Here is a 23,639-nt window from a genome sequence, read left to right as displayed (position 1 = left end):
ACCTTTGTGTGTTAGACTACACATTTGTGTGTGTGTGTGTGTGTGTGTGTGTGTGTGTGTGTGTGTGTGTGTGAGAGTATGTGTGTGTGTGTGTGTGTGTGTGTGTGTGTGTGTGTGTGAGAGTATGTGTGTGTGAGTGTGTGTGTGTGTGTGTGTGTGTGTGTGTGTGTGTGTGTGTGTGTGTATGTGTGTGTGTGTGTGTGTGTGTGTGTGTGTGAGAGTATGTGTGTGTGTGTGTGTGTGTGTGTGTGTGTGTGTGTGTGTGTGTGTGTGTGTGTGTGTGTGTGAGAGTATGTGTGTGTGTGTGTGTGTGTGTGTGTGTGTGTGTGTGTGTGTGTGTGTGTGTGTGTGTGTGTGTGTGTGTGTGTGTGTGAGAGTATGTGTGTGTAAGTGTGTGTGTGTGTGTGCGTGTGTGTGTGTGAGTATGTGAGTGTGTGTGCGTGTGCATGTGTGTGAGTGTGTATGAGTGTGTGTGTGTGTATGATTGTGTGCGTGTGTGTGTGCGCGCATTTGAATGTGTGTGTGGAAGCGGGGGCTGATATGTGTGTCTCCAGAGAGAGGTCTGGCTAAACTGAGCTCTGGGGGCTGCACCTGTACCCAGCACGACATCAGCCAGAGACTGACAGAACCACAGCACACAGGCTGAAGAGAGGAGTGTATGGCTGTTGTTTATGTTCTACTGGTACTCTTATCACTCTGGCTGGTGCCCCTACTGCTGTTATTTGGTACATATCTGCGTGTGTCGGCAGAGGACATAGGCAGATGTACAGTATCAGCCAGGTTGTCCTGTAATGCTGGACACACATCAATCCTCATTGTGATACCCTGTTTAGAAATGCACCAGCGCAGCTCTCTCCCCTGGCTGCTCCTGTGAGGTGCTGATTCGCTCGCCGACACTGGGCAAAGACACCTAAAGAGCATGTTGACTGGTACAGGGATAACAACACAAACACAAACATGTTAGACCGAGAGTAGGAATGAAAGGAGAGACAGAGAGAGCGGGAGAGAGTGGGAGAGAGAGAGAGTGGGAGAGAGAGAGAGAGAGAGAGAGAGAGACACACACACACACAAATGTGTAGTCTAACACACAATGGTCCGTTCCTGGCAAGAAATGCTCAAACGGTTTCTTAGCAACCAGCAGTTTGTATTTACCAAATTACTGTACAACAGACCATGTATTCACCCTGCACACCCTAATTGACAACCAAACAAACCAAAACAAAGGCAAAGTCTTCTCATGCTTTGTTGACTTCAAAAAAGCCTTCGACTCAATTTGGCATGAGGGTCTGCTATACAAACTGATGGAAAGTGATGTTGGGGGTAAAACATACGACATTATAAAATCCATGTACACAAACAACAAGTGTGCAGTTAAAATTGGCAAAAAACACAAATTTCTTCATACAGGGTCGTGGGGTGAGACAGGGATGCAGCTTAAGCCCCACCCTCTTCAACATATATATCAACGAATTGGCGCGGGCACTAGAAAAGTCTGCAGCACCCGGCCTCACCCTGCTAGAATCTGAAGTCAAATGTCTACTGTTTGCTGATGATCTGGTGCTTCTGTCACCAACCAAGGGAGGGCCTACAGCAGCACCTAGATCTTCTGCACAGATTCTGTCAGACCTGGGCCCTGACAGTAAATCTCAGACCAAAATAATGGTGTTCCAAAAAAGGTCCAGTCGCCAGGACCACAAATACAAATTCCATCTAGACCCTGTTGCCCTAGAGCACACAAAAAACTATACATACCTTGGCATAAACATCAGTGCCACAGGTAACTTCAACAAAGCTGTGAACGATCTGAGAGACAAGGCAAGAAGGGCATTCTATGCCATCAAAAGGAACATAAATTTCAACATACCAATTAGGATCTGGCTAAAAATACTTGAATCAGTCATAGAGCCCATTGCCCTTTATGGTTGTGAGGTCTGGGGTCCGCTCACCAACCAAGATTTCACAAAATGGGACAAACACCAAATTGAGACTGCATACAGAATTCTGCAAAAATATCCTCAGTGTACAACGTAAAACACCAAATAATGCATAGAGAGCATTAAAAAGAGCTGTTAAATTCTACAACCACCTAAAAGGAAGCGATTCCCAAACCTTCCATAACAAAGCCATCACCTACAGAGAGGTGAACCTGGAGAAGAGTCCCCTAAGCAAGCTGGTCCTGGGGCTCTGTTCACAAACACAAACACACCCCACAAGAGCCCCAGGACAGCAGCACAATTAGACCCAACCAAATCATGAGAAAACAAAAAGATAATTACTTGACACACAGGAAAGAATTAACAAAAAAACAGAGCAAACTAGAATGCTATTTGGCCCTAAACAGGGAGTACACAGTGGCAGAATACTTGTCCACTGTGACTGACCCAAACTTAAGGAAAGCTTTGACTATGTACAGACTTAGTGAGCATAGCCTTGCTATTGAGAAAAGCCGCCGTAGACAGACCTGGCTCTCAAGAGAAGACAGGCTATGTGCTCACTGCCCACAAAATGAGGTGGAAACTGAGCTGCACTTCCTAACCTCCTGTCCAACGTATGACCATATTAGAGATACATATTTCCCTCAGATTACACAGATCCACAAAGAATTCGAAAACAAATCCAATTTTGATCAGTTCCCATTTCTACTGGGGGAAATTCCACAGTGTGCCATCACAGCAGCAAGATTTGTGACCTGTTGCCACAAGAAAAGGGCAACCAGTGAAGAACAAACACCATTGTAAATACTCATATTTATGCTTATTTATTTTCCCTTGTGTTCTTGAACCATTTGTACATTGTTACAACACTGTATATATATATAATATGACATTTGTAATGTCTTTATTGTTTTTAAATTTCTGTATGTGTAATGTGTACTGTTCATTTTTATTGTTTATTTCACTTTTGTATATTATCTACCTCACTTGCTTTGGCAATGTTAACACATGTTTCCCATGCCAATAAAGCCCCTTGAATTGAATTGAATTGAGAGAGAGATGGCGATGGGATAGTTCTATTTTCCAACTCAGTAGGAGTTGATCACTTTGTACCTGGGACGTGTGTGTGTGTGTGTGTGTGTGTGTGTGTGTGTGTGTGTGTGTGTGTGTGTGTGTGTGTGTGTGTGTGCTAGAGAACGCCAAAAAGAAAGAAAATATGTTGTTTAGTTGCAGTCTGACGTGGTGTCACCTGGGTGGCCAGGCTCTGAGCATTAGGATCAGTGCCACTGGCCCAGCCAAGACCATTATGGCAGACGGATGGCTCCCTGATGGCCCCTTCCCAGCCGCATAGCCCCTGGGCAGGGCAGCCAGCCTCAGACAGCACAGCACCAGGGGCCAACAGGACTAATGGAGAGGGTGGTGTTGCTCTGCGACGGCCTTCAGATGAATAAGTACGCTGTAAACTGGGAGAGGAAGATACTAGGCCTGCCTACCTTCCTGGTATCTACAGGTCTCTGCCCTCCTCTCCCTCCATGCATCAAACACAGACCCCTTTTCACATCTTACAAGGCCATCAGATATAGATACAGACATAGCACTCACATAACACCTTTTACAATGAGCCTTCCACTAATACTGAACTGCACAACACAGACGCACACAGATACATATGCACCTACACACACATCCAGCAGTCCTTTCCCAGAGTGCAGCGGTTCTTCCACTCTAAGCTGCTCTTGACTCTATGGGAGTGATTATGTGCTGCTGAATTAAACATCACAGCCTGGCCTCAGCCCCTGGCTGGCTCACAGACACACGCACACACTCACGCATGCACGCACACAAACACACACAAACACACACATTGGCCTCTCTCTTCCTGTTCCTAAAATGTTCCAGCTCTTGATGCTGCCTGGAACCCATAGACAGGTTGGGAAGTACTGTAGAGGGAACACAGAGGGGAGGAGAGCTCCACATAGATACAACACAGGTCTTTATTAGAGGGGAGGAGAGTACAATATAGATACAACACAGGTCTTTATTAGAGGGGAGAGGAGCTCCACATAGATACAACACAGGTCTTTATTAGAGGGGGGGAGAGCTCCACATAGATACAACACAGGTCTTTATTAGAGGGGAGAGGAGCTCCATATAGATACAACACAGGTCTTTATTAGAGGGGGGGAGAGCACAATATAGATACAACACAGGTCTTTATTAGAGGGGGGGAGAGCACAATATAGATACAACACAGGTCTTTATTAGAGGGGAGAGGAGCTCCATATAGATACAACACAGGTCTTTATTAGAGGGGAGAGGAGCTCCACATAGATACAACACAGGTCTTTATTAGAGGGGAGGAGAGCTCCACATAGATACAACACAGGTCTTTATTAGAGGGGAGAGGAGCTCCACATAGATACAACACAGGTCTTTATTAGAGGGGAGAGGAGCTCCACATAGATACAACACAGGTCTTTATTAGAGGGGAGGAGAGCTCCACATAGATACAACACAGGTCTTTATTAGAGGGGAGAGGAGCTCCACATAGATACAACACAGGTCTTTATTAGAGGGGAGAGGAGCTCCACATAGATACAACACAGGTCTTTATTAGAGGGGAGGAGAGCTCCACATAGATACAACACAGGTCTTTATTAGAGGGGAGGAGAGCTCCACATAGATACAACACAGGTCTTTATTAGAGGGGAGGAGATCTCCACATAGATACAACACAGGTCTTTATTAGAGGGGAGGAGAGCTCCACATAGATACAACACAGGTCTTTATTAGAGGGGGGGGAGCTCCACATAGATACAACACAAGTCTTTATTAGAGGGGAGGAGAGCTCCACATAGATACAACACAGGTCTTTATTAGAGGGGAGGAGAGCTCCACATAGATACAACACAGGTCTTTATTAGAGGGGAGAGGAGCTCCACATAGATACAACACCGTGCTGCCTTCTAGATCGACCATTATTATATCATTATGCGATAGAGAACAGGGAGAGATGTCAAGGGCACAGGTAAAAGGCAGGAGTATTCCACACCATCCTCCATCAAACATCATACAGCCATACGCTCCCATTTATACACCTAGAGTGCCTTACAGGGGGAGGGCCCTTAGGAGCCCCCCCTGTCCCCCACCCTCCCCACTGCTGAGCCTCCTCCCATGCCTTCTTCATACAGATCTGGGTGGACATGGCCGAACTGGCCAATTCACCACAAGAGGCCGCTCAAAACTGGCACGGGCCCTTGGATTGGTACCTATCCCGGGTTGTCGCCAGGAACACCATGGCAGAGGAGCGGTGGAAGGAGAGAGATGGAAGGGGGAGGGAGGGAGCGGAAGGCAGAGCGTTGACACCAGACACCCAATTAGAGTCTATACTGAGAGCATTTAACAAAGGCTTTTTGAGAGAGGAGCCAGAGAGAGAAGGGTGATGGGTTCAGGAAGGGGACCCCTCCACTACCTAGACAGAAGGTGGCTGCGGGGTGTTTACTCCATTTTAGGGGTGTTTGATGCGGAGTGTTGTTTGCCGTTGTATGCTGTTCTGCGAGTGTCTGTGTATTTGCTTGTGTGTGTGTGTGTGTGCTTAGGATCCTAGGTTAGGGTGTGTGTGTGTGTGCTTAGGATCCTAGGTTAGGGTGTGTGTGTGTCTGAGTGTGTACATGCAGCAGCAACATTAGCAGCCACCCCCACACTCTCAAACACAGCCTTTGGTGGTGAGAGAGCGGCGTAACCTTCCAAACAAAAGGAGAAGAAGAAGTCTTGTGCCTGTGGAGCTGTGGCTGTAAACTTACAGCACCTCAGAGCCAGTTGACCTTGAAATTAGCAGCAGAGGGAAAGAGAGGGAGTCAGGGAGAGTGGTAGAGAGGGAGGGAGGCAGGGAGGGAGGCAGGGAGGGAGGCAGAGAGGGAGGCAGGGAGGGAGGCAGAGAGAGGGAGCCAGGGAGAGCGGTAGAGAGGGAGGACGAGAGGGAGGCAGAGAGGGGGGCAGGGAGGGAGGGAGGCAGAGAGAGAGGGACCAGGGAGAGCGGTAGAGAGGGAGGACGAGAGGGAGGGAGACAGGGAGGAAGGCAGAGAGGGAGAGAGGCAGAGAGGGAGTGAGGCAGAGAGAGAGGGAGACAGGGAGGAAGGCAAGGAGGGAGGCAGAGAGAGAGGGAGGGAGGGAGGCAGAGAGAGAGGGAGCCAGGGAGAGCGGTAGAGAGGGAGGACGAGAGGGAGGCAGAGAGGGGGGCAGGGAGGGAGGGAGGCAGAGAGAGAGGGAGCCAGGGAGAGCGAGAGGGAGGGAGACAGGGAGGAAGGGAGAGAGGCAGAGAGGGAGGGAGACAGGGAGGAAGGCAAGGAGGGAGGGAGGCAGAGAGAGAGGGAGGGAGGGAGATAGGGAGGAAGGCAGAGAGGAAGGGAGGGAGGCAGAGAGGAACGCAGAGAGGGAGGGAGGGAGGGAGGCAGAGAGAGAGAGAGAGAGAGAGAGAGAGAGAGAGAGAGAGGGAGGGAGGGAGGGAGGGAAACAGAGAAGGAGTGATGGAGAAAGGGAGGGAGGCAGAGAGAGAGGGAGGGAGGAAGGGAGACAGGGAGGAAGGCAGAGAGGGAGGGAGGCAGAGAGAGAGGGAGGGAGGGAGATAGGGAGGAAGGCAGAGAGGAAGGGAGGGAGGCAGAGAGGAATGCAGAGAGGGAGGGAGGGAGGCAGAGAGAGAGGGAGGGAGGGAGGGAGGGAGGGAGGGAGGGAGGGAGGGAGGGAGGGAGGGAGGGAGGGAGGGAGGGAGGGAGGGAGGGAGGGAGGGAGGGAGGGAGGGAGGGAGGGAGGGAGGGAAACAGAAGGAGTGATGGAGAAAGGGAGGGAGGCAGAGAGAGAGGGAGGGAGGGAGGGAGACAGGGAGGAAGGCAGAGAGGGAGGGAGGCAGAGAGAGAGGGAGGGAGGGAGATCGGGAGGAAGGCAGAGAGGAAGGGAGGGAGGCAGAGAGGAATGCAGAGAGGGAGGGAGGGAGGCAGAGAGAGAGGGAGGGAGGGAGGGAGGGAGGGAGGGAGGGAGGGAGGGAGGGAGGGAGGGAGGGAGGGAGGGAGGGAGGGAGGGAGGGAGGGAGGGAGGGAGGGAGGGAGGGAGGGAAACAGAAGGAGTGATGGAGAAAGGGAGGGAGGCAGAGAGAGAGGGAGGGAGGGAGGGAGACAGGGAGGAAGGCAGAGAGGGAGGGAGGCAGAGAGAGAGGGAGGGAGGGAGATAGGGAGGAAGGCAGAGAGGAAGGGAGGGAGGCAGAGAGGAACGCAGAGAGGGGGGGAGGGAGGCAGAGAGAGAGGGAGGAAGGGAGACAGGGAGGGAGACAGGGAGGGAGGGAGGGAGGGAAACAGAGAAGGAGTGACGGAGAAAGGGAGGAGGAAGGAGAAAGGGAGGGAGGAAGGCAGAGAGAGAGGGAGGGAGGGAGGCAGAGAGAGAGGCAGGGAGGAAGGCAGAGCGAGAGGGAGGGAGGCAGAGAGAGAGGCAGGGAGGGAGGTGAGGGAGGGATGGAGTGGTGCATTTAAGAGCTCAACCCCAGTGCCAGGGGCCAGGAGGCTGCTTAATAACGTCCACACCATGCCATTCATCACCATGCCACCACCAGGGCAACTGCCCCAACACAGCCCACAGAGCATGGCCGTAATCACCTCTCCCACCCACACACACACACACACTGCACACAAACTACACGCTCACACCCACCGGTTCACACACACACACACTCACACGAACCAGCATGCACACACTTTCAACTGATAAACACATGGTAATAAACACAGCCCAGGTTTAAGTGCAGGGTGCTAAACAGAAGCACTCACACACCGATAGTAACTCACACAGACACAGTCCAGCATACAGGGTGTGGTCGGCCCGTTGATTTACTGTCATGCATATAACATTTGCATACAAAAATACTGTAGATTTTATGGAAGCATGTCTGGATATCACATAAACAGATACTTCCACAGTACTTTTCTCACACATGAATGAACACACTAATATCTGTATACATCCCTCGTGCATGTTCACATCCTCAAAGCAAAGTGTGGCGTTGACGTTGAGCGTTTGCGACAACACAATCGAGAGTTCCAATTTCCTTCATATTCTGCATTGAAATGGATCTCCCTGTAGTGGGCTAGTTAAATTCCTTCCTCAAGGAGCTCGTAGCCACACATCTCTGAAGCTGCCTCTTCTCCCTAGCCTATTTCCTCCATCCTCTCTTCCTCCTCCGCTGAGGAATGGGTTTTTTCGCCTGACTTCTTCTCTGAGAACCTGTCTTCCCTCTCTCTCTCTGTGTATCTGTCTTCCCTCTCTCTCTGTGTATCTGTCTTCCCTCTCTCTCTGTGTATCTGTCTTCCCTCTCTCTGTGTATCTGTCTTCCCTCTCTCTGTGTATCTGTCTTCCCTCTCTCTGTGTATCTGTCTTCCCTCTCTCTGTGTATCTGTCTTCCCTCTCTCTGTGTATCTGTCTTCCCTCTCTCTCTGTGTATCTGTCTTCCCTCTCTCTGTGTATCTGTCTTCCCTCTCTCTCTGTGTATCTGTCTTCCCTCTCTCTGTGTATCTCTCTGCTTGCTGCTAGCCTCTCTTTGAAGCCGTTCCACTCCGAGCGGCTGGTTGCTTTATCTTGCTCCTCACTAGGTTTCCCCCATCAGTCCTCAGCTCCTCCACGTCCCACCAAGCCTCCTCTTCTTAACTACGATCCTTTGATGTTAATGGCTGTTCTTATCGCTCCTGTGCTACGCAGCTCATTGTAAGAGAGAGAGGCCTATCTGCTACAATAATGTTGTGCCAGGAAGCACTGGGCTTGGAGATCCCGTCTCCCAGCCCCCCTCTCCTCTCCTTTCTCCTCTCTTCTCCCCTCTGCTCTCTCCCCTTAATGAGGCACAGTACCGTGTTGGTGGTGACGGCTACATGGAGAGGAGCGGCAAGGAGAGGAGAGGGCGACGGGCTGTGACAGGGGTCACCAGGGCTTACAGGCCCGGTTACAGATTACATGACTGTGTCTAGTTTCCACCATTGGACAAGTACTGTGGTTTCTGTATGTGTCTGCCAGAGCCTGTTGAGGGCCCTGAGTCTACATGGCCTGTCCTGGTAGGAGCATAGTCCGACTCTGTAGCTATAACCCTGGTAATGAGGCTATGACTGTGTTCCAAATGGAACCCTGTTACCTACATAGTGTGCCACACCTATGGGGCCTGCTAGTGCACTATAAGGAGAATAGGGTGATTTTGGGACACAGCCTGTCTCTTCCTGGCTGTAGCCGTGGCAACCTGCCTGAGCTCTGCTTTATAGCACTGTGGTGTGGACTGGCTGCAGGGCAAGGTGGTGTCGCTGAGGCTGAGAGCTGAGCTGAGCGTAGGAACATTGCCTTCCATGTGTGTGGGTGCCAAAGAAACCTGTTGCCTGGCTACGACTGTACCCTGGTCTTACGGTAGTGTGGGAGGCAGGTAGCCTAGCGGTTAAGAGTATTGGGCCAGTAACAGAAAGGTTGCTGGTTCGACTCCCTGAGTCAACTAGGTTAAAATAAATCTGCCGATGTGCCCTTGAGCAAGGCACATAACCCTAATTGCTACTGTAAGTCGCTCTGGATAAGAGCATCTGCTAAATTACTCAAATGTAGTGTGTGTGTGTGTGTGTGTGTGTGTGTGTGTGTGTGTGTGTGTGTGTTCCCCACCCCCTCAGTAGGCCTTCCTCCCCTGTGACTCCCTCCCCTAGACTCCATAGGTAATTAATTTAGCAACATCCATCCATCTGCTGTGGGGATATGCACTAGACTAGGCAATAAACTAACACAACAACACTGTCTACACACACATGATACGTAGGGCTTTTACCTTGGCTATCACTTGGATGTGCATCTTAACCTTGGAGCCTCCCACGCTAATAGATTGTGTGTTGGGTGTTGGAGTTGTAGCATACTCCACTTCACACACGAGCGTGCATACAAACACACACACACACACATTCCCCCTCCACACACACTCCAGCAACCAGATCCCACTCTCCCCCTCCACACACACTCCAGCAACCAGACCCCACTCTCCCCCTCCACACACACTCCAGCAACCAGACCCCACTCTCCCCCTCCACACACACTCCAGCAACCAGACCCCACTCTCCCCCTCCACACACACTCCAGCAACCAGACCCCACTCTCCCCCTCCACACACACTCCAGCAACCAGACCCCACTCTCCCCCTCCACACACACTCCAGCAACCAGACCCCACTCTCCCCCACCACACACACTCCAGCAACCAGACCCCACTCTCCCCCTCCACACACACTCCAGCAACCAGACCCCACTCTCTCCACCACTGTGGAAGTGTACCGTTTGACGCGCCCCTAAACCCGCATGGGGAGCGAGCAGGAAAACAACCAAGAGAGCATTACACAATTAATCAATAAGTTAATGAGATCTCATTCTCTCTGCAAAATACTATCCAGGCAAAAGTTTCCCCTCAGCTTTCCCCCCCGTTTCCTTTGGAGAGAAACAAACTGGTGATATTACACAGAGCAAAAGAAAGCAACCAACAGGAAAGGAAAGGACCCTCCTGATAGATTTATGTGACGCTTTCTATTTTGATTGTGTTGTTTTCTTGGTGGTGGAGAGGAGGAGGGACGGTGAGGAATGTGAAGACAGTCTGAGAAGAGAGGAGCTCCAGCTACATGTCACGTACTGCCCTCATCCCACAGGCAGCCTGTTCCCACAGGGCCCTGGTTAAAAGCAGTGTAGAGGTGTTAGTGTTCCATTAGAGACAGAACCACCTCTGTGGATGTATATCTCAGCAGTGTATAATACTAAAGCCTAGCTGTAGCTGGCTCCACAGATTACTAGTGTTTGGATGAGCTGTAAGGCTGCCAGCTAAATGTTCCCTTTCATTGTAGAGCAGAGGCCAATATGCAATATGTCTGTGTGTGCTGAGGTAGAGAACAGCTGTGTGCCTTTATGTGTGAGTGGGTGTTGAATGGAGGGGGGTTGTGCGTATGTGTGTGTGTGTGTGTGTGTCTATGTGTGTGTGTGTGTGTCCTTCCTCTCAGTGTGTGTGTGTGTGTGTGTGTGTGTGTGTGTGTGTGTATGTGTGTGTCCTTCCTCTCAGTGTGTGTATGTATGTGTGTGTGCATGTGTGTATGTGTGTGTGTATATGTGTGTGTGTGTGTATATGTATATGTGTGTGTGTGTATATGTATATGTGTGTGTGTGTGTGTGTGTGTCCTTCCTCTCAGTGTGTGTGTGTGTGTGCGTGTGTATGTATGTGTGTGTGTGTGTCCTTCCTCTCAGTGTGTGTGCTTCCTCCAACATGCTCATACAGTGCGTGCTACGGCCCTTTGTTCACCCCTCTCGTGCTAGTTAAGGATTGAGGGCATGGCCTGCCGATTACCACAGCTGGTAATGCCATCTGGGGGCATTACACACTCGCTCGCCCTGACATAGTGGAAGCGAGACACAGCCGTCCCAGTGTGTTGACTCCAATGACAGAGGACAGGGACAAGGTTTATCACAGAGGAGATAACACACCTCAATGTCCGGCTGTAGTGGGCTGGGGGGGTGAGACCAGGGCCACAGTCTGTCAGACTAAACATCCAGCTCCCTGTACAACGGAGACTATACACCAGACCAGTCTTCCAAGAGACTGTACCAGAGAACAACTCTGTAATCACAACTGCTGGCCCTTTTAAAGAGAATACATTTCTGTTGTTTTGAATTTGACATTATTCCAATGCTAAAGCTGGTCCTGTGCACAAAGCCCTGAACAGATCACCACAGAAAGACAAGCTCTTGTCCAGACAGGAACATTAATGGTGTTAGAATTAAGAGGCAGCAGGATGGTTTGTTCTCCACATCACACTGATGAAGCTTCAAACTGCACTCAGACACATGGTGTCTTCGACCTTCATCAAGGTCTTTGTTTTTCCCTGTGTGTGTGTGTGTGTGTGTGTGTGTGTGTGTGTGTGTGTGTGTGTGTGTGTGTGTGTGTGTGTGTGTGTGTGTGTGTGTGTGTGTGTGTGTGTGTGTGTGTGTGTGTGTGTGTGTGTGTGTGTGTGTGAAGGAGCAGGTCAAAGGCCATGGTGAGTATCTGTGTGGATGTACTTGTGCATTTCTGTGTGTGTGTGTGTTCTTTATTTGTGTGTTTCCTCTGATGTCGTCTCCATGCCTGTGTTTGTGGCAGTAACTAATATTTCTGCCTCTGTGTGAGTGTGTGTGTGTGTGTGTGTGTGTGTGTGTATGTTCGAAAGCGTGTGTCTGTGGTTATTGGCAACTGTGTGTTTGTAATGAATGGGGTCTTAAGGAGCGGACCGGGAGCGTTTCTCCTGCCACTGTTTACTCTGCACAGTAATCAAAGCTATTCATGATTACAGATCACAATGTTATTCACACCGGCTCAACTGGTCTTTTAAACAGCACCTGTTTTTCATAAGCTGTCAATGTAGGGAATTTAGGGAGGTAACGATGGCAGCGAGGGGAATAGGTGGATTCTGACTGGGTACACTGGCAAGTTAATAGAGGGCATTGGCTCGGCATGTGGGAGGACTTCACAAAATGCGTGTTAGTGTGTTACATGCACGTAGGGCAATTACCACACACACACCCATACAGTACACACACACACACACACATACGAGAACACATACAGTACACACACACACAACCCTTCCAAAGAGGTTTTAACTTCCCCTCCAAATCTTCCTTCAGAGACCCACTTCTGTTTTGCTTTTCTCTCTCTCTCTGACTTTCTCTCTCTCTCTGACTTTCTCTCTCTCTCTGAGTTTCTCTCACTCCATTCTTTGTGTGAGAAATACCATGCAGTCTCTCCAACAACAACCTATTCCAGCAGCATGTCTGTGTGCTGACACACCAGCTGTAGTGTTAGGTGTTACACTTCCAGCTGGGTCTCTTCCCTCTCTGGGACTCTCTCACTGTTACCACACAACACAGTCAGTCTGCTGACTAAACTAACCTCTCTCTCTCTCTCTCTCTCTCTTCTCTCTTCTCCAGAACCCTGACATCGTGCTCGTCCACTACTTGAATGTGCCGGCGATAGAGGATTGTGGGAAGCCATGCGGGCCAATCCTGTGCTCCATCAACACGGACAAGAAGGAGTGGGCCAAGTGGACCAAGGAGGAGCTGATTGGCCAGCTCAAGCCCATGTGTGAGTATCTGACCTATCACATTCCGAGTACAGCAGTCATTGAGTGCTCCAAGCCTTTTCAAAGTCTGATACATGACCAGGTGCAAGCTCTTCTCAAGGGTCCAGCCCTAAGAGCCCCAGACACACATAGAGGCTACGTCTGGGTTTTTAATGCTCAGACTTCTCCTAGCCGTATTATTGGAGTAGCCTAAGTGGCTCTCTCAGAGGCATGTCCTGGTTGCTAAACTGTTACCATCTTGTTATTGTTTCTGTGTTCCTGCCTGGAGCCATCTGGTAGACAGGGGTCAGGGGTTATCTTTCCCCCAGCCCTCCGGCACCACAGTGGTCAGCCTGAGAGCACACAGCCCTGGCCTCACATCCTCCCAGTCAGGCAGAGCAGGTCCAGTGTAGAGCGGGGGAGAGCTCTGTTGATTGATGCTTTTGTGTGGGAGGAAGAGTCTCTGACTCTGAATCCTACTCACCTCCCCTCTCTCTCTCTCTCTCGCTGATGTAACCTGGTTTACTAATTGCTTAGAGACACGTAGTAGACGTGTTGTTATGGACTGCCTGCGTCATTCTTCTGTCCAGCGCCGTGTTTGAGACAGTGTCTGAGACGGTGTCTGAGACAGTGTTTGAAACCGTGTTTGAGACCGTGTTTGAGACAGTGTTTGAGACAGTGTCTGAGACAGTGTCTGAGACAGTGTTTGAGACAGTGTTTGAGACAGTGTCTGAGACCGTGTTTGAGACAGTGTCTGAGACAGTGTTTGGTAAAATGTCAGGGTTTGTCTAATGATAATAGTCAATCAGGGGCTTCTGAAAATCAGTGGGAGAGTTGTTAATGGCCAGACTCCAGGCTGTGTGTATGTGCGTGCATGCGTGCGTGTGTGTGTGTTGGCAGGGGCAGGGCGGTGACGGTGAGTGATGTTCACAGGGCTGATTATTGATGACCAGGTAGAGAGTAGTGTGTCAGCAGCTTTAAGAGAGAGACAGATGCTCCGTGAATACAGACCAGCCAGCCAGGGGCCCTAACACACACACACACACACGCTGATCATGATCACCAGAGTTTATGCTCCCCTATCGTTATCCCCTTCACTGTTCCTCTGACGATAATTTTAGGAGTCACAGCATCCCACCCACCCCAGGACAGGTCAGGACAGGTCAGGACAGGTCAGATCAGATCAGGACAGGACAGGTCAGATCAGGACAGGTCAGATCAGATCAGGACAGGTCAGATCAGGACAGGTCAGATCAGGACAGGTCAGATCAGGACAGGACAGGTCAGATCAGGACAGGTCAGGTCAGATCAGATCAGGTCAGATCAGGACAGGTAACAGTGCTGCTGTGAACTACTCTCTTCATTAGGTCTGGGGCTTCATTTCAGTAATGCGTGAAGTCAACTTTGGGGAGTTGGGACACAGAGGACCGAGGAGTGTGAGATGCCTTCTAGCTGACAGGCTACATGAGAAGGCCACACTGTAGTCTGTGTCCCTAATGGCACCCTATAGACCCTAGTCAAAAGCAGTGCACTATGTAGGGAATAGGATGCCATTTGGGATACAAAGAAATGGCAACAAAGCAGCCTACACCCCCCACCCCCATCTCTCTCCCTTTGTCTCTTTCTCCCTCCCTCACTCCCTCTACCCTCTTTTTTTTATCTTTAAGAGTCTATTGACCCACTCGTTGTTTAATCTAACTAACATCATTCTAAAAATCCCCATCAAAGTCCAGCATCAGTTTAAGCTGGAGATATCAGGGGCTGGGAGGTGGCCGAGCTACAGCTGTGTTTGTCAGACCATGAGACAATCCTGAAAATCTCACGAAAACGTCTGTAACGTCCGAACAGTTTGGCCTACAAACTATTATGGAAAGGGGCGACTCTCACGAACACGATGGTGTTCTCCGTTTTGCTCTACTACCCCCAAGAGTGTCACGGGACTCGTCTGAAGGTAATCCATACGAACCAATGGAAGTATGGAGGTCGTTTTTGTGCCAACAAAAATAAGGGGTTTAAGTTTGTGTCTAAAAATAGATACATACTGTATATATTTCCTGAGCTTTCTTATATCTCCTACATATCAGACAGACACATCAAAACCTTATTCCTTATGATGAATTTTCTGACTGTCTTTTTTTGCCATTTATGAATGTGTTATTCAAAGCATTTCTGTGGGCTATAGTAGTAAAGCCCTAATTCAATATTTTATCTAATCATTTTTAAATACAGTATATTTTTTTGATAACTGAATAGCTAAATCATCCAAATCATCTATGACCATTTTAAAAACAATTGAATATGTTAGTTTAGTAACCCCCCCCCCCCTCTCCCCCTCCAACAGCTTAGACTTTTACAGGTTTTAAACAAACCAGATTAACATTCCGTCTACAGTAGAGCAACAGTGCCACCTAGTGGTGTGTTGACAGAATAGCCTCTTTCGTTGATCATAAGGACATGGAGGGGTGCAGGCGAAGTGCACAGCAGCCTTATATTATATGGGTGCATTATTCAGCTGTGAATAATGCAGTAGGCCTTTACCTACTGTACATGCTGTACAACTGTACATCTTTACACAAGCAGCTATGCTTCGTCAGCAGATGTAGGTGGGCTTTCGCCACTGTACACTTGAGGGAGCGTAGTGTGTAGTGTAACACTATGGATCTCTCATGGGTGTGAAGGAGACTTGGAATGCCACTCCTCAGAGGTGTACGGTAGGCCCATGGAGAGGAGGAGGCCGGATGCAAATCCCAGCTCTGTTGGAAACTAAGGACGGTGGGAAACGAAGGTATGTTTGATGTGTCTTGTTACCATCTGATATGCATGTTGGCTTTAGGCTCTGTAGTGCATACTTCTAGACTGGGTCTGGGAGAGTTCTACTGTTCACTTGATCTTAGTGCACATACTCAACATAAACATCGAAGAGTTCTTTTCTTGGGAGAATTGGAACTTGGTAGAGAAAACGGGCTGCCGCAGAGAGACGCATATTATATCCACGGCTTCCAAGCAGAAAAGCCTAAAGGGCCTTAATGAAGAACTCCTCTTACGTTGTGTCCTGTGGGCAACAGCCTTTCTTCGTTTAGTGTTATTTACATTTTGAAGCTCGTGTGGAAAACAGTAGGACAAGTATGTGAATCATGTATGTAAATAATGTATGTGAAAGAAGCAGTGCTACAAAGTGACCTGTAAATATGGGTGGATGATGACGAAGGCTTTATGCCAAAATGCGGCCGTTTGTTTGGACCTCTGCTGCTACAAAACAAGACATTAAAATGCGGGTTTTTCCTTTATTCCAGTATATGACTTTTAAACTCGGCACCCAAAGAGTTGTTTCACTGCAAACATTTGAGCTGAGCCCATTTCTCTTTCTAGACTTCTGCAATTGTCTTATTTCCCTCTTGTTTTATGCTCCCATGATGCCCCACTGCACAAAGCCTTAAACATGTCTAAGGACACAAAAACAAAGCAAGAATTCGGCCTCTATGGTTCACTGGAGCCTCGTAAAGCTATTTGTGTTTTGCTTCTGACCAAAACATACTCACCATAGCAGACGTAACCACACACAACTACACACACACACACACACACAGAAATGCACAAGTACATCCACACAGAAACTCACCATGGCCTTTGACCTGCTCCTTCCCCCAGCGCTAGAGGATGTTGCTGAGGCTCGGGGAGAGATCCACGGATGAAGATTGGACTAGGGGTCAGAGACTGGTTTCTCTGCTCAGTCATATTATGAGAGGGCAGATCGACCAATGAGAAGGCAGCAGACCAGCCAGACAGCTTGACTCACTGCCCTCCTCTAATGTAGTAAACAGGCAGTAGCCCAGACCCAGTGATGCCCTAGCCCTGGAGTCATGCTGATAACACATGAATCCACCAGACCAACACACCAGCAGTCTCCCTCCATCCATCCCTCTCTCTCCTTCCTTCCCTCCCTCTCTCTCCTTCTCTCCCTCCATCCATCCCTCCCTCTCTCTCTCCCTCCATCCATCCCTCTCCCTCTCTCTCCTTCCTTCCCTCCCTCCATCCCCCCCTCTCTCCTTTCTTCTCTCCCTCCATCCATCCCTCTCCCTCTCTCTCCTTCCTTCCCTCCATCCATCCCTCCCTCTCTCCCTCCATCCATCCCTCTCCCTCTCTCCTTCCTTCCCTCCCTCTCTCTCTCCTTCCTTCTCTCCATCCATCCCTCTCTCTCCTTCCTTCTCTCCATCCATCCCTCCCTCTCTCTCTCCTTCCTTCTCTCCCTCCATCCATCCCTCTCCCTCTCTCTCCTTCCTTCTCTCCCTCCATCCATCCATCCCTCTCTCTCTCCTTCCTTCCCTCCCTCTATCCATCCCTCCATCTCTCTCTCCTTCCTTCTCTCCCTCCATCCCTCCCTCTCTCTCTCCTTCCTTCTCTCCCTCCATCCATCCCTCCCTCTCTCTCTCCTTCCTTCTCTCCCTCCAAACCCTCCATCCAGGGCTAGACCAGACTAGCAGGGCACGGCACACCTACCCCAGTCGGTGCCCAGTGGTGCAGAAGACAATGTGATGTGATCTGTGTATCCTGAAGACAGGTGCTGCTCATCAGCCAACATCCCCAACATGCATGGCCGCTCCTGATGATGTCACAGGAATGAGCTGGTGGGGCTAGTGATGCAGGAGAGCCTTTAGCGACCTATGACAAACCCTGGCAGAGTGGCACGGGGCATCAGTGCCATAGTGAGGCAGCTGCAGGCAGGAGTTGGGATACATGGTGTATGTCAGCGGTAGCGTTGCTCTGTCACTCCGAGGCCTGTCAAAGCTCTGAGTTTGTCACGAAGGGGGACCCGCGTCAGGACACCAACGACTTATCCCCGTGTCACCAATACCTCTACATCATCACAACTTTCCGTCTCTGATGTGTTACTGAAGCCAAACCGTTATGAAGTCAGACAAGTCATTTTAATATGTATCTAATTCACAGAGAAAGAGTTGAACAACAGATATGAGTGTCTGACTACATCAGGTATCTTTTTGTGAAGCTGTGCCTTCATTACTGTCATGCTTACTTCATGCATTGTCTTTGGGACTCATGTAGCCAGAGTAATCTGTCATTGTTGGTCTGATGTGTTGTGGCAGGGATGCTTCTGTATGTCCCTGGCCCCGGCCCGCTGTAGTGTTCAGTAATGTAGTGTTCAGTGGAGCAGAGGGCTGCATTGCCGCCTGCTGAATCTGACTGTCTGCACGACTACTGCTCTGCTGGCATCTACTGGTGATCGCCTGGTAATCAGCTAGTGATCCGCCAGCGTTGAAGTGAAAGCACCCTGATTAGCTTTCTCTCTGTCTCTGTCTGGCAGCGACGCTCTTATTTCACCCTGTCTCTTTCTCTTTACTTCTCACATGCAGAGTCTCTCTCTCCTCTCTCGCTCTCTCTCTCTCTCGCTGTCTCTCGCTCTCTCTCGCTCTCTCTCGCTCTCTCTATCTCTCTCGCTGTCTCTCTCTCTCTCTATCTCTCTCGCTCTCTCTCTCTCTCTCTCCCCCTCTCTCTCTCTCTCTCTCGCTCTCTCTCTCTCGCTGTCTCTCTCTCGCTCTCTCTCGCTCTCGCTGTCTCTCTCTCGCTCTCTCTATCTCTCTCGCTGTCTCTCTCTCTCTCGCTCTCTCTCTCTATCTCTCTCGCTCTCTCTCTCTCTCTCTCTCTCGCTATCTCTCTCTCTCTCTCTCTCTCTCTCGCGCGCTGTCTCTCGCTAACACACACAGACATTTACTCTCTCCCTTTCTTCTGCCTATTTAACTGAGGGAGGTAGTGAGACGTGGGAACCCATATCAGAGCTGCCTTTGTTTCTGTTAGATGTTTTAAATATGCTCCACTTCGGAAACATGGCCATATTTGTTGTTTTCCGGTTGAGAGCATGGCGCTGTAGCAATAGCAGCAATGATGTGTAATAGTGTAGGCCTGCTGCCTGTGTTAGCAGCATCACTATCAGCCTGATGAGAAGTGGAGCCTGGCTGCTAAGCCAGAGACAGAAAAGCAGTGAAAGGTATTAGGCGGTGGCAGCCAGCTGTGACCGGAGCAGGCCAGCCAGGCAGGAATGCACTTATGCAGGCGAATGGCTCTCTTCTCCTTCATCTAGCAGCTAGACTGTGTTCCTCTCCAGTGGTTTTCCACATCACAACCCCGGAGTTACAGGCAGCCAGAGGCAAATACAATGACTCAAGGCAGGGAGCCAACATGCCTGTTGTGTGTTAACGGGCCTGTGTGTGGTTGGCTACTTTCATCAAGTAGTTCGCAGCACAGTAGGTAGGTTGGGCGGTGTGGGGGGGAGAGAGGAGACGTGAGAGATGTGCAGCTGTCCAAATAGAGCTTCATGCAAACAGTGCTGTCTAAACTATCCAGACGCAGACTATTAGGTGGGGGTTTAGGGTGTAGAGATGTGGGTGGGTCACAGGGTTATAGGGGTGCAGCCTGCAGTAGTGTGGGTGGGGGTGGTCTGTTGGTCTGGACTGGCTGACATCTCTGTCTCCTCTCTCCCGGCAGTTCATGGCATCAAGTGGACTTGCAGCAACGGGAACAGCAGCTCTGGCTTCTCAGTGGAGCAGCTGGTGCAGCAGATTCTGGACAGCCACCAAACCAAGCCAACTCCCCGGACCCACAACTGCCTCTGCACAGGCACCCTGGGTAAGGGGGAGGGGACAGAGGTAGAGAGGGGGAGGGGATAGAGGTAGAGAGGCGGAGGGGATATGGGTAGAGAGTGGGAGGGGATAGAGGTAGAGAGGGGGCAGGGGATAGAGGTAGAGAGGGGGAGGGAATAGAGGTAGAGAGGGGGAGGGGATAGGGGGGAGAGAGAAAGGGGAGAAGGTGTAGTCCTAGCACTGACTGTTGATAACTACTTGGCTGAGGGAAAATGTTCTTGCTATGATTGTGATGTGTTGCTGTCTCACCTCGCTATCTTACGAGGAATGCGCCAATGTAAGTCGCTCTAGATAAGAGCAACTGGTAAATTACTCAAATGCCAATGAGTTGGGAAAAGGAGAAGAGGTAGAGGTCCTACATTATGCTCAGAGTGTATGTGGAAAGTGTCAGGGTCATGGCTCTCTTGTGTTTTATTGACACCATTTTCAAACAGTCTCAAAAGTCACACCAATCAATTAAACAATCGATTATAATGACTTGGATAAGGATGTTGTTATCAGGTGATTTGTTTCGGTATGAAAGCACAGACAGTGTTCTTATTAATGTCAGCATTCTGCTGAGCTGCTCCAACAAGTCATTCACAGCCTTCCCTCAGAGGTAGTTTGTGAATTAGATTGCCACTAGCAATGGTCACTGAAATTGTTAAAAGGTTTTTAAAAAATGTTTTACTGGCATGAACAAATAATGAATGGCGTTCAGGGATTTTGGTGTGAATTCAGGTGTTCAATTTATTGTACTTTTTTTGCACTCATATTCATGTTCTTATTGTGTCAGCTATTTAAACAAATATGTTGTGTTAAAAGAAAGAAAATTATAGGTGCCTCATTTGCATAAATCACTTGCTCTGTCTACCCTACCTGCAGTCACTTGCTCTGTCTACCCTACCTGCAGTCACTTGCTCTGTCTACCCTACCTGCAGTCACCTGCTCTGTCTACCCTACCTGCAGTCACTTGCTCTGTCTACCCTACCTGCAGTCACTTGCTCTGTCTACCCTACCTGCACTCACCTTCTCTGTCTACCCTACCTGCAGTCACTTGCTCTGTCTACCCTACCTGCAGTCACCTGCTCTGTCTTCTCTACCTGCAGTCACCTGCTCTGTCTACCCTACCTGCAGTCACCTGCTCTGTCTACCCTACCTGCAGTCACCTGCTCTGTCTACCCTACCTGCATTCACCTGCTCTGTCTACCCTACTTGCATTCACCTCCTCTGTCTACCCTACTGTCTACCCTACCTGCAGTCACCTGCTCTGTCTACCCTACCTGCATTCACCTGCTCTGTCTACCCTACCTGCACTCACCTGCTGTCTACCCTACCTGTACTCACCTGCTCTGTCTACCCTACCTGCAGTTACTTGCTCTGTCTACCCTACCTGCAGTCACCTGCTCTGTCTACCCTACCTGCATTCACCTGCTCTGTCTACCCTACCTGCACTCACCTCCTCTGTCTACCCTACCTGCACTCACCTGCTCTGTCTACCCTACCTGCAGTCACTTGCTCTGTCTACCCTACCTGCACTCACCTGCTCTGTCTACCCTACCTGCAGTCACTTGCTCTGTCTACCCTACCTGCAGTCACCTGCTCTGTCTACCCTACCGCAGTCACCTGCTCTGTCTACCCTACTGTCTACCCTATCTGCAGTCACTTGCTCTGTCTATCCTACCTGCACTCACCTTCTCTGTCTACCCTACCTGCAGTCACCTGCTCTGTCTACCCTACCTGCACTCACCTGCTCTGTCTACCCTACCTGCAGTCACCTTCTCTGTCTACCCTACCTGAACTCACCTGCTCTGTCTACCCTACCTGCAGTCACCTTCTCTGTCTACCCTACTGTCTACCCTACCTGCAGTCACCTGCTCTGTCTACCCTACCTGCAGTCACCTTTTCTGTCCAACCTACCTGCACTCACCTGCTCTGTCTACCCTACCTGCATTCACCTGCTCTGTCTACCCTACCTGCATTCACCTGCTCTGTCTACCCTACCTGCACTCACCTGCTGTCTACCCTACCTGTACTCACCTGCTCTGTCTACCCTACCTGCACTCACCTTCTCTGTCTACCCTACCTGCAGTTACTTGCTCTGTCTACCCTACCTGCAGTCACCTGCTCTGTCTACCCTACCTGCATTCACCTGCTCTGTCTACCCTACCTGCACTCACCTGCTCTGTCTACCCTACCTGCACTCACCTGCTCTGTCTACCCTACCTGCACTCACCTGCTCTGCCTACCCTACCTGCAGTCACCTGCTCTGTCTACCCTACCTGCACTCACCTGCTCTGTCTACCCTACCTGCACTCACCTGCTCTGTCTACCCTACCTGCACTCACCTGCTCTGTCTACCCTACCTGCACTCACCTGCTCTGTCTACCCTACCTGCACTCACCTGCTCTGTCTACCCTACCTGCAGTCACCTGCTCTGTCTACCTTACCTGCAGTCACCTGCTCTGTCTATCCTACCTGCAGTCACCTGCTCTGTCTACCCTACCTGCACTCACCTGCTGTCTACCCTACCTGCACTCACCTGCTCTGTCTACCCTACCTGCACTCACCTGCTCTGTCTACCCTACCTGCACTCACCTGCTCTGTCTACCCTACCTGCACTCACCTGCTCTGTCTACCCTACTTGCACTCACCTGCTCTGTCTACCCTACCTGCAGTCACCTGCTCTGTCTATCCTACCTGCAATCACCTGCTGTCTACCCTACCTGCACTCACCTGCTCTGTCTACCCTACCTGCACTCACCTGCTCTGTCTACCCTACCTGCACTCACCTGCTCTGTCTACCCTACCTGCAGTCACCTGCTCTGTCTACCCTACCTGCAGTCACCTGCTCTGTCTATCCTACCTGCACTTACCTGCTGTCTACCCTACCTGCACTCACCTGCTGTCTACCCTACCTGCACTCACCTGCTCTGTCTACCCTACCTGCAGTCACCTGCTCTGTCTACCCTACCTGCACTCACCTGCTCTGTCTACCCTACCTGCACTCACCTGCTCTGTCTACCCTACCTGCACTCACCTGCTCTGTCTACCCTACCTGCACTCACCTGCTCTGTCTATCCTACCTGCAGTCACCTGCTCTGTCTACCCTACCTGCACTCACCTGCTCTGCCTACCCTACCTGCACTCACCTGCTCTGTCTATCCTACCTGCAGTCACCTGCTCTGTCTACCCTACCTGCACTCACCTGCTCTGTCTACCCTACCTGCACTCACCTGCTCTGTCTACCCTACCTGCACTCACCTGCTCTGTCTACCCTACCTGCACTCACCTGCTCTGTCGACCCTACCTGCACTCACCTGCTCTGTCTATCCTACCTGCACTCACCTGCTCTGTCTACCCTACCTGCAGTCACCTGCTCTGTCTACCTTACCTGCAGTCACCTGCTCTGTCTACCCTACCTGCACTCACCTGCTCTGTCTATCCTACCTGCACTCACCTGCTCTGTCTACCCTACCTGCACTCACCTGCTCTGTCTACTCTACCTGCACTCACCTGCTCTGTCTACCCTACCTGCACTCACCTGCTCTGTCTACCCTACCTGCAGTCACCTGCTCTGTCTACCCTACCTGCACTCACCTGCTCTGTCTACCCTACCTGCAGTCACCTGCTCTGTCTACCCTACCTGCAGTCACCTGCTCTGTCTAACCTACCTGCACTCACCTGCTCTGTCTACCCTACCTGCACTCACCTGCTCTGTCTACCCTACCTGCAGTCACCTGCTCTGTCTACCCTACCTGCACTCACCTGCTCTGTCTACCCTACCTGCAGTCACCTGCTCTGTCTATCCTACCTGCAGTCACCTGCTCTGTCTATCCTACCTGCAGTCACCTGCTCTGTCTATCCTACCTGCACTCACCTGCTCTGTCTATCCTACCTGCAGTCACCTGCTCTGTCTACCCTACCTGCAGTCACCTGCTCTGTCTACCC

At 50.4% G+C, this 23,639-nt stretch overlaps 1 protein-coding gene across 7 annotated transcripts in view; it reads left to right on the top strand.

Moving 5' to 3' along the window:
- LOC109869206 (calmodulin-binding transcription activator 1) overlaps positions 1–23,639 on the top strand; it is a 435,704-nt gene that overhangs the window by 368,289 nt on the left and 43,776 nt on the right. For 6 of the 7 annotated variants that reach the window (XM_031804278.1, XM_031804275.1, XM_031804274.1 and 3 more), the window contains 2 exons: positions 12,926–13,079; positions 19,555–19,695. In XM_031804278.1, coding sequence (XP_031660138.1) covers positions 12,926–13,079; positions 19,555–19,695 — 295 coding nt within the window. The remainder of the gene's footprint in view (positions 1–12,925; positions 13,080–19,554; positions 19,696–23,639) is intronic. The other variant, XM_031804277.1, reaches the window with a different exon arrangement.

The sequence above is a fragment of the Oncorhynchus kisutch genome, linkage group LG24 (genome assembly GCF_002021735.2).
Source record: "Oncorhynchus kisutch isolate 150728-3 linkage group LG24, Okis_V2, whole genome shotgun sequence".
NCBI classification, from domain to species: domain Eukaryota; kingdom Metazoa; phylum Chordata; class Actinopteri; order Salmoniformes; family Salmonidae; genus Oncorhynchus; species Oncorhynchus kisutch.
Note: the sequence above shows the minus strand (reverse complement) of the source record. Positions and strands in the feature narration are given on the sequence as shown.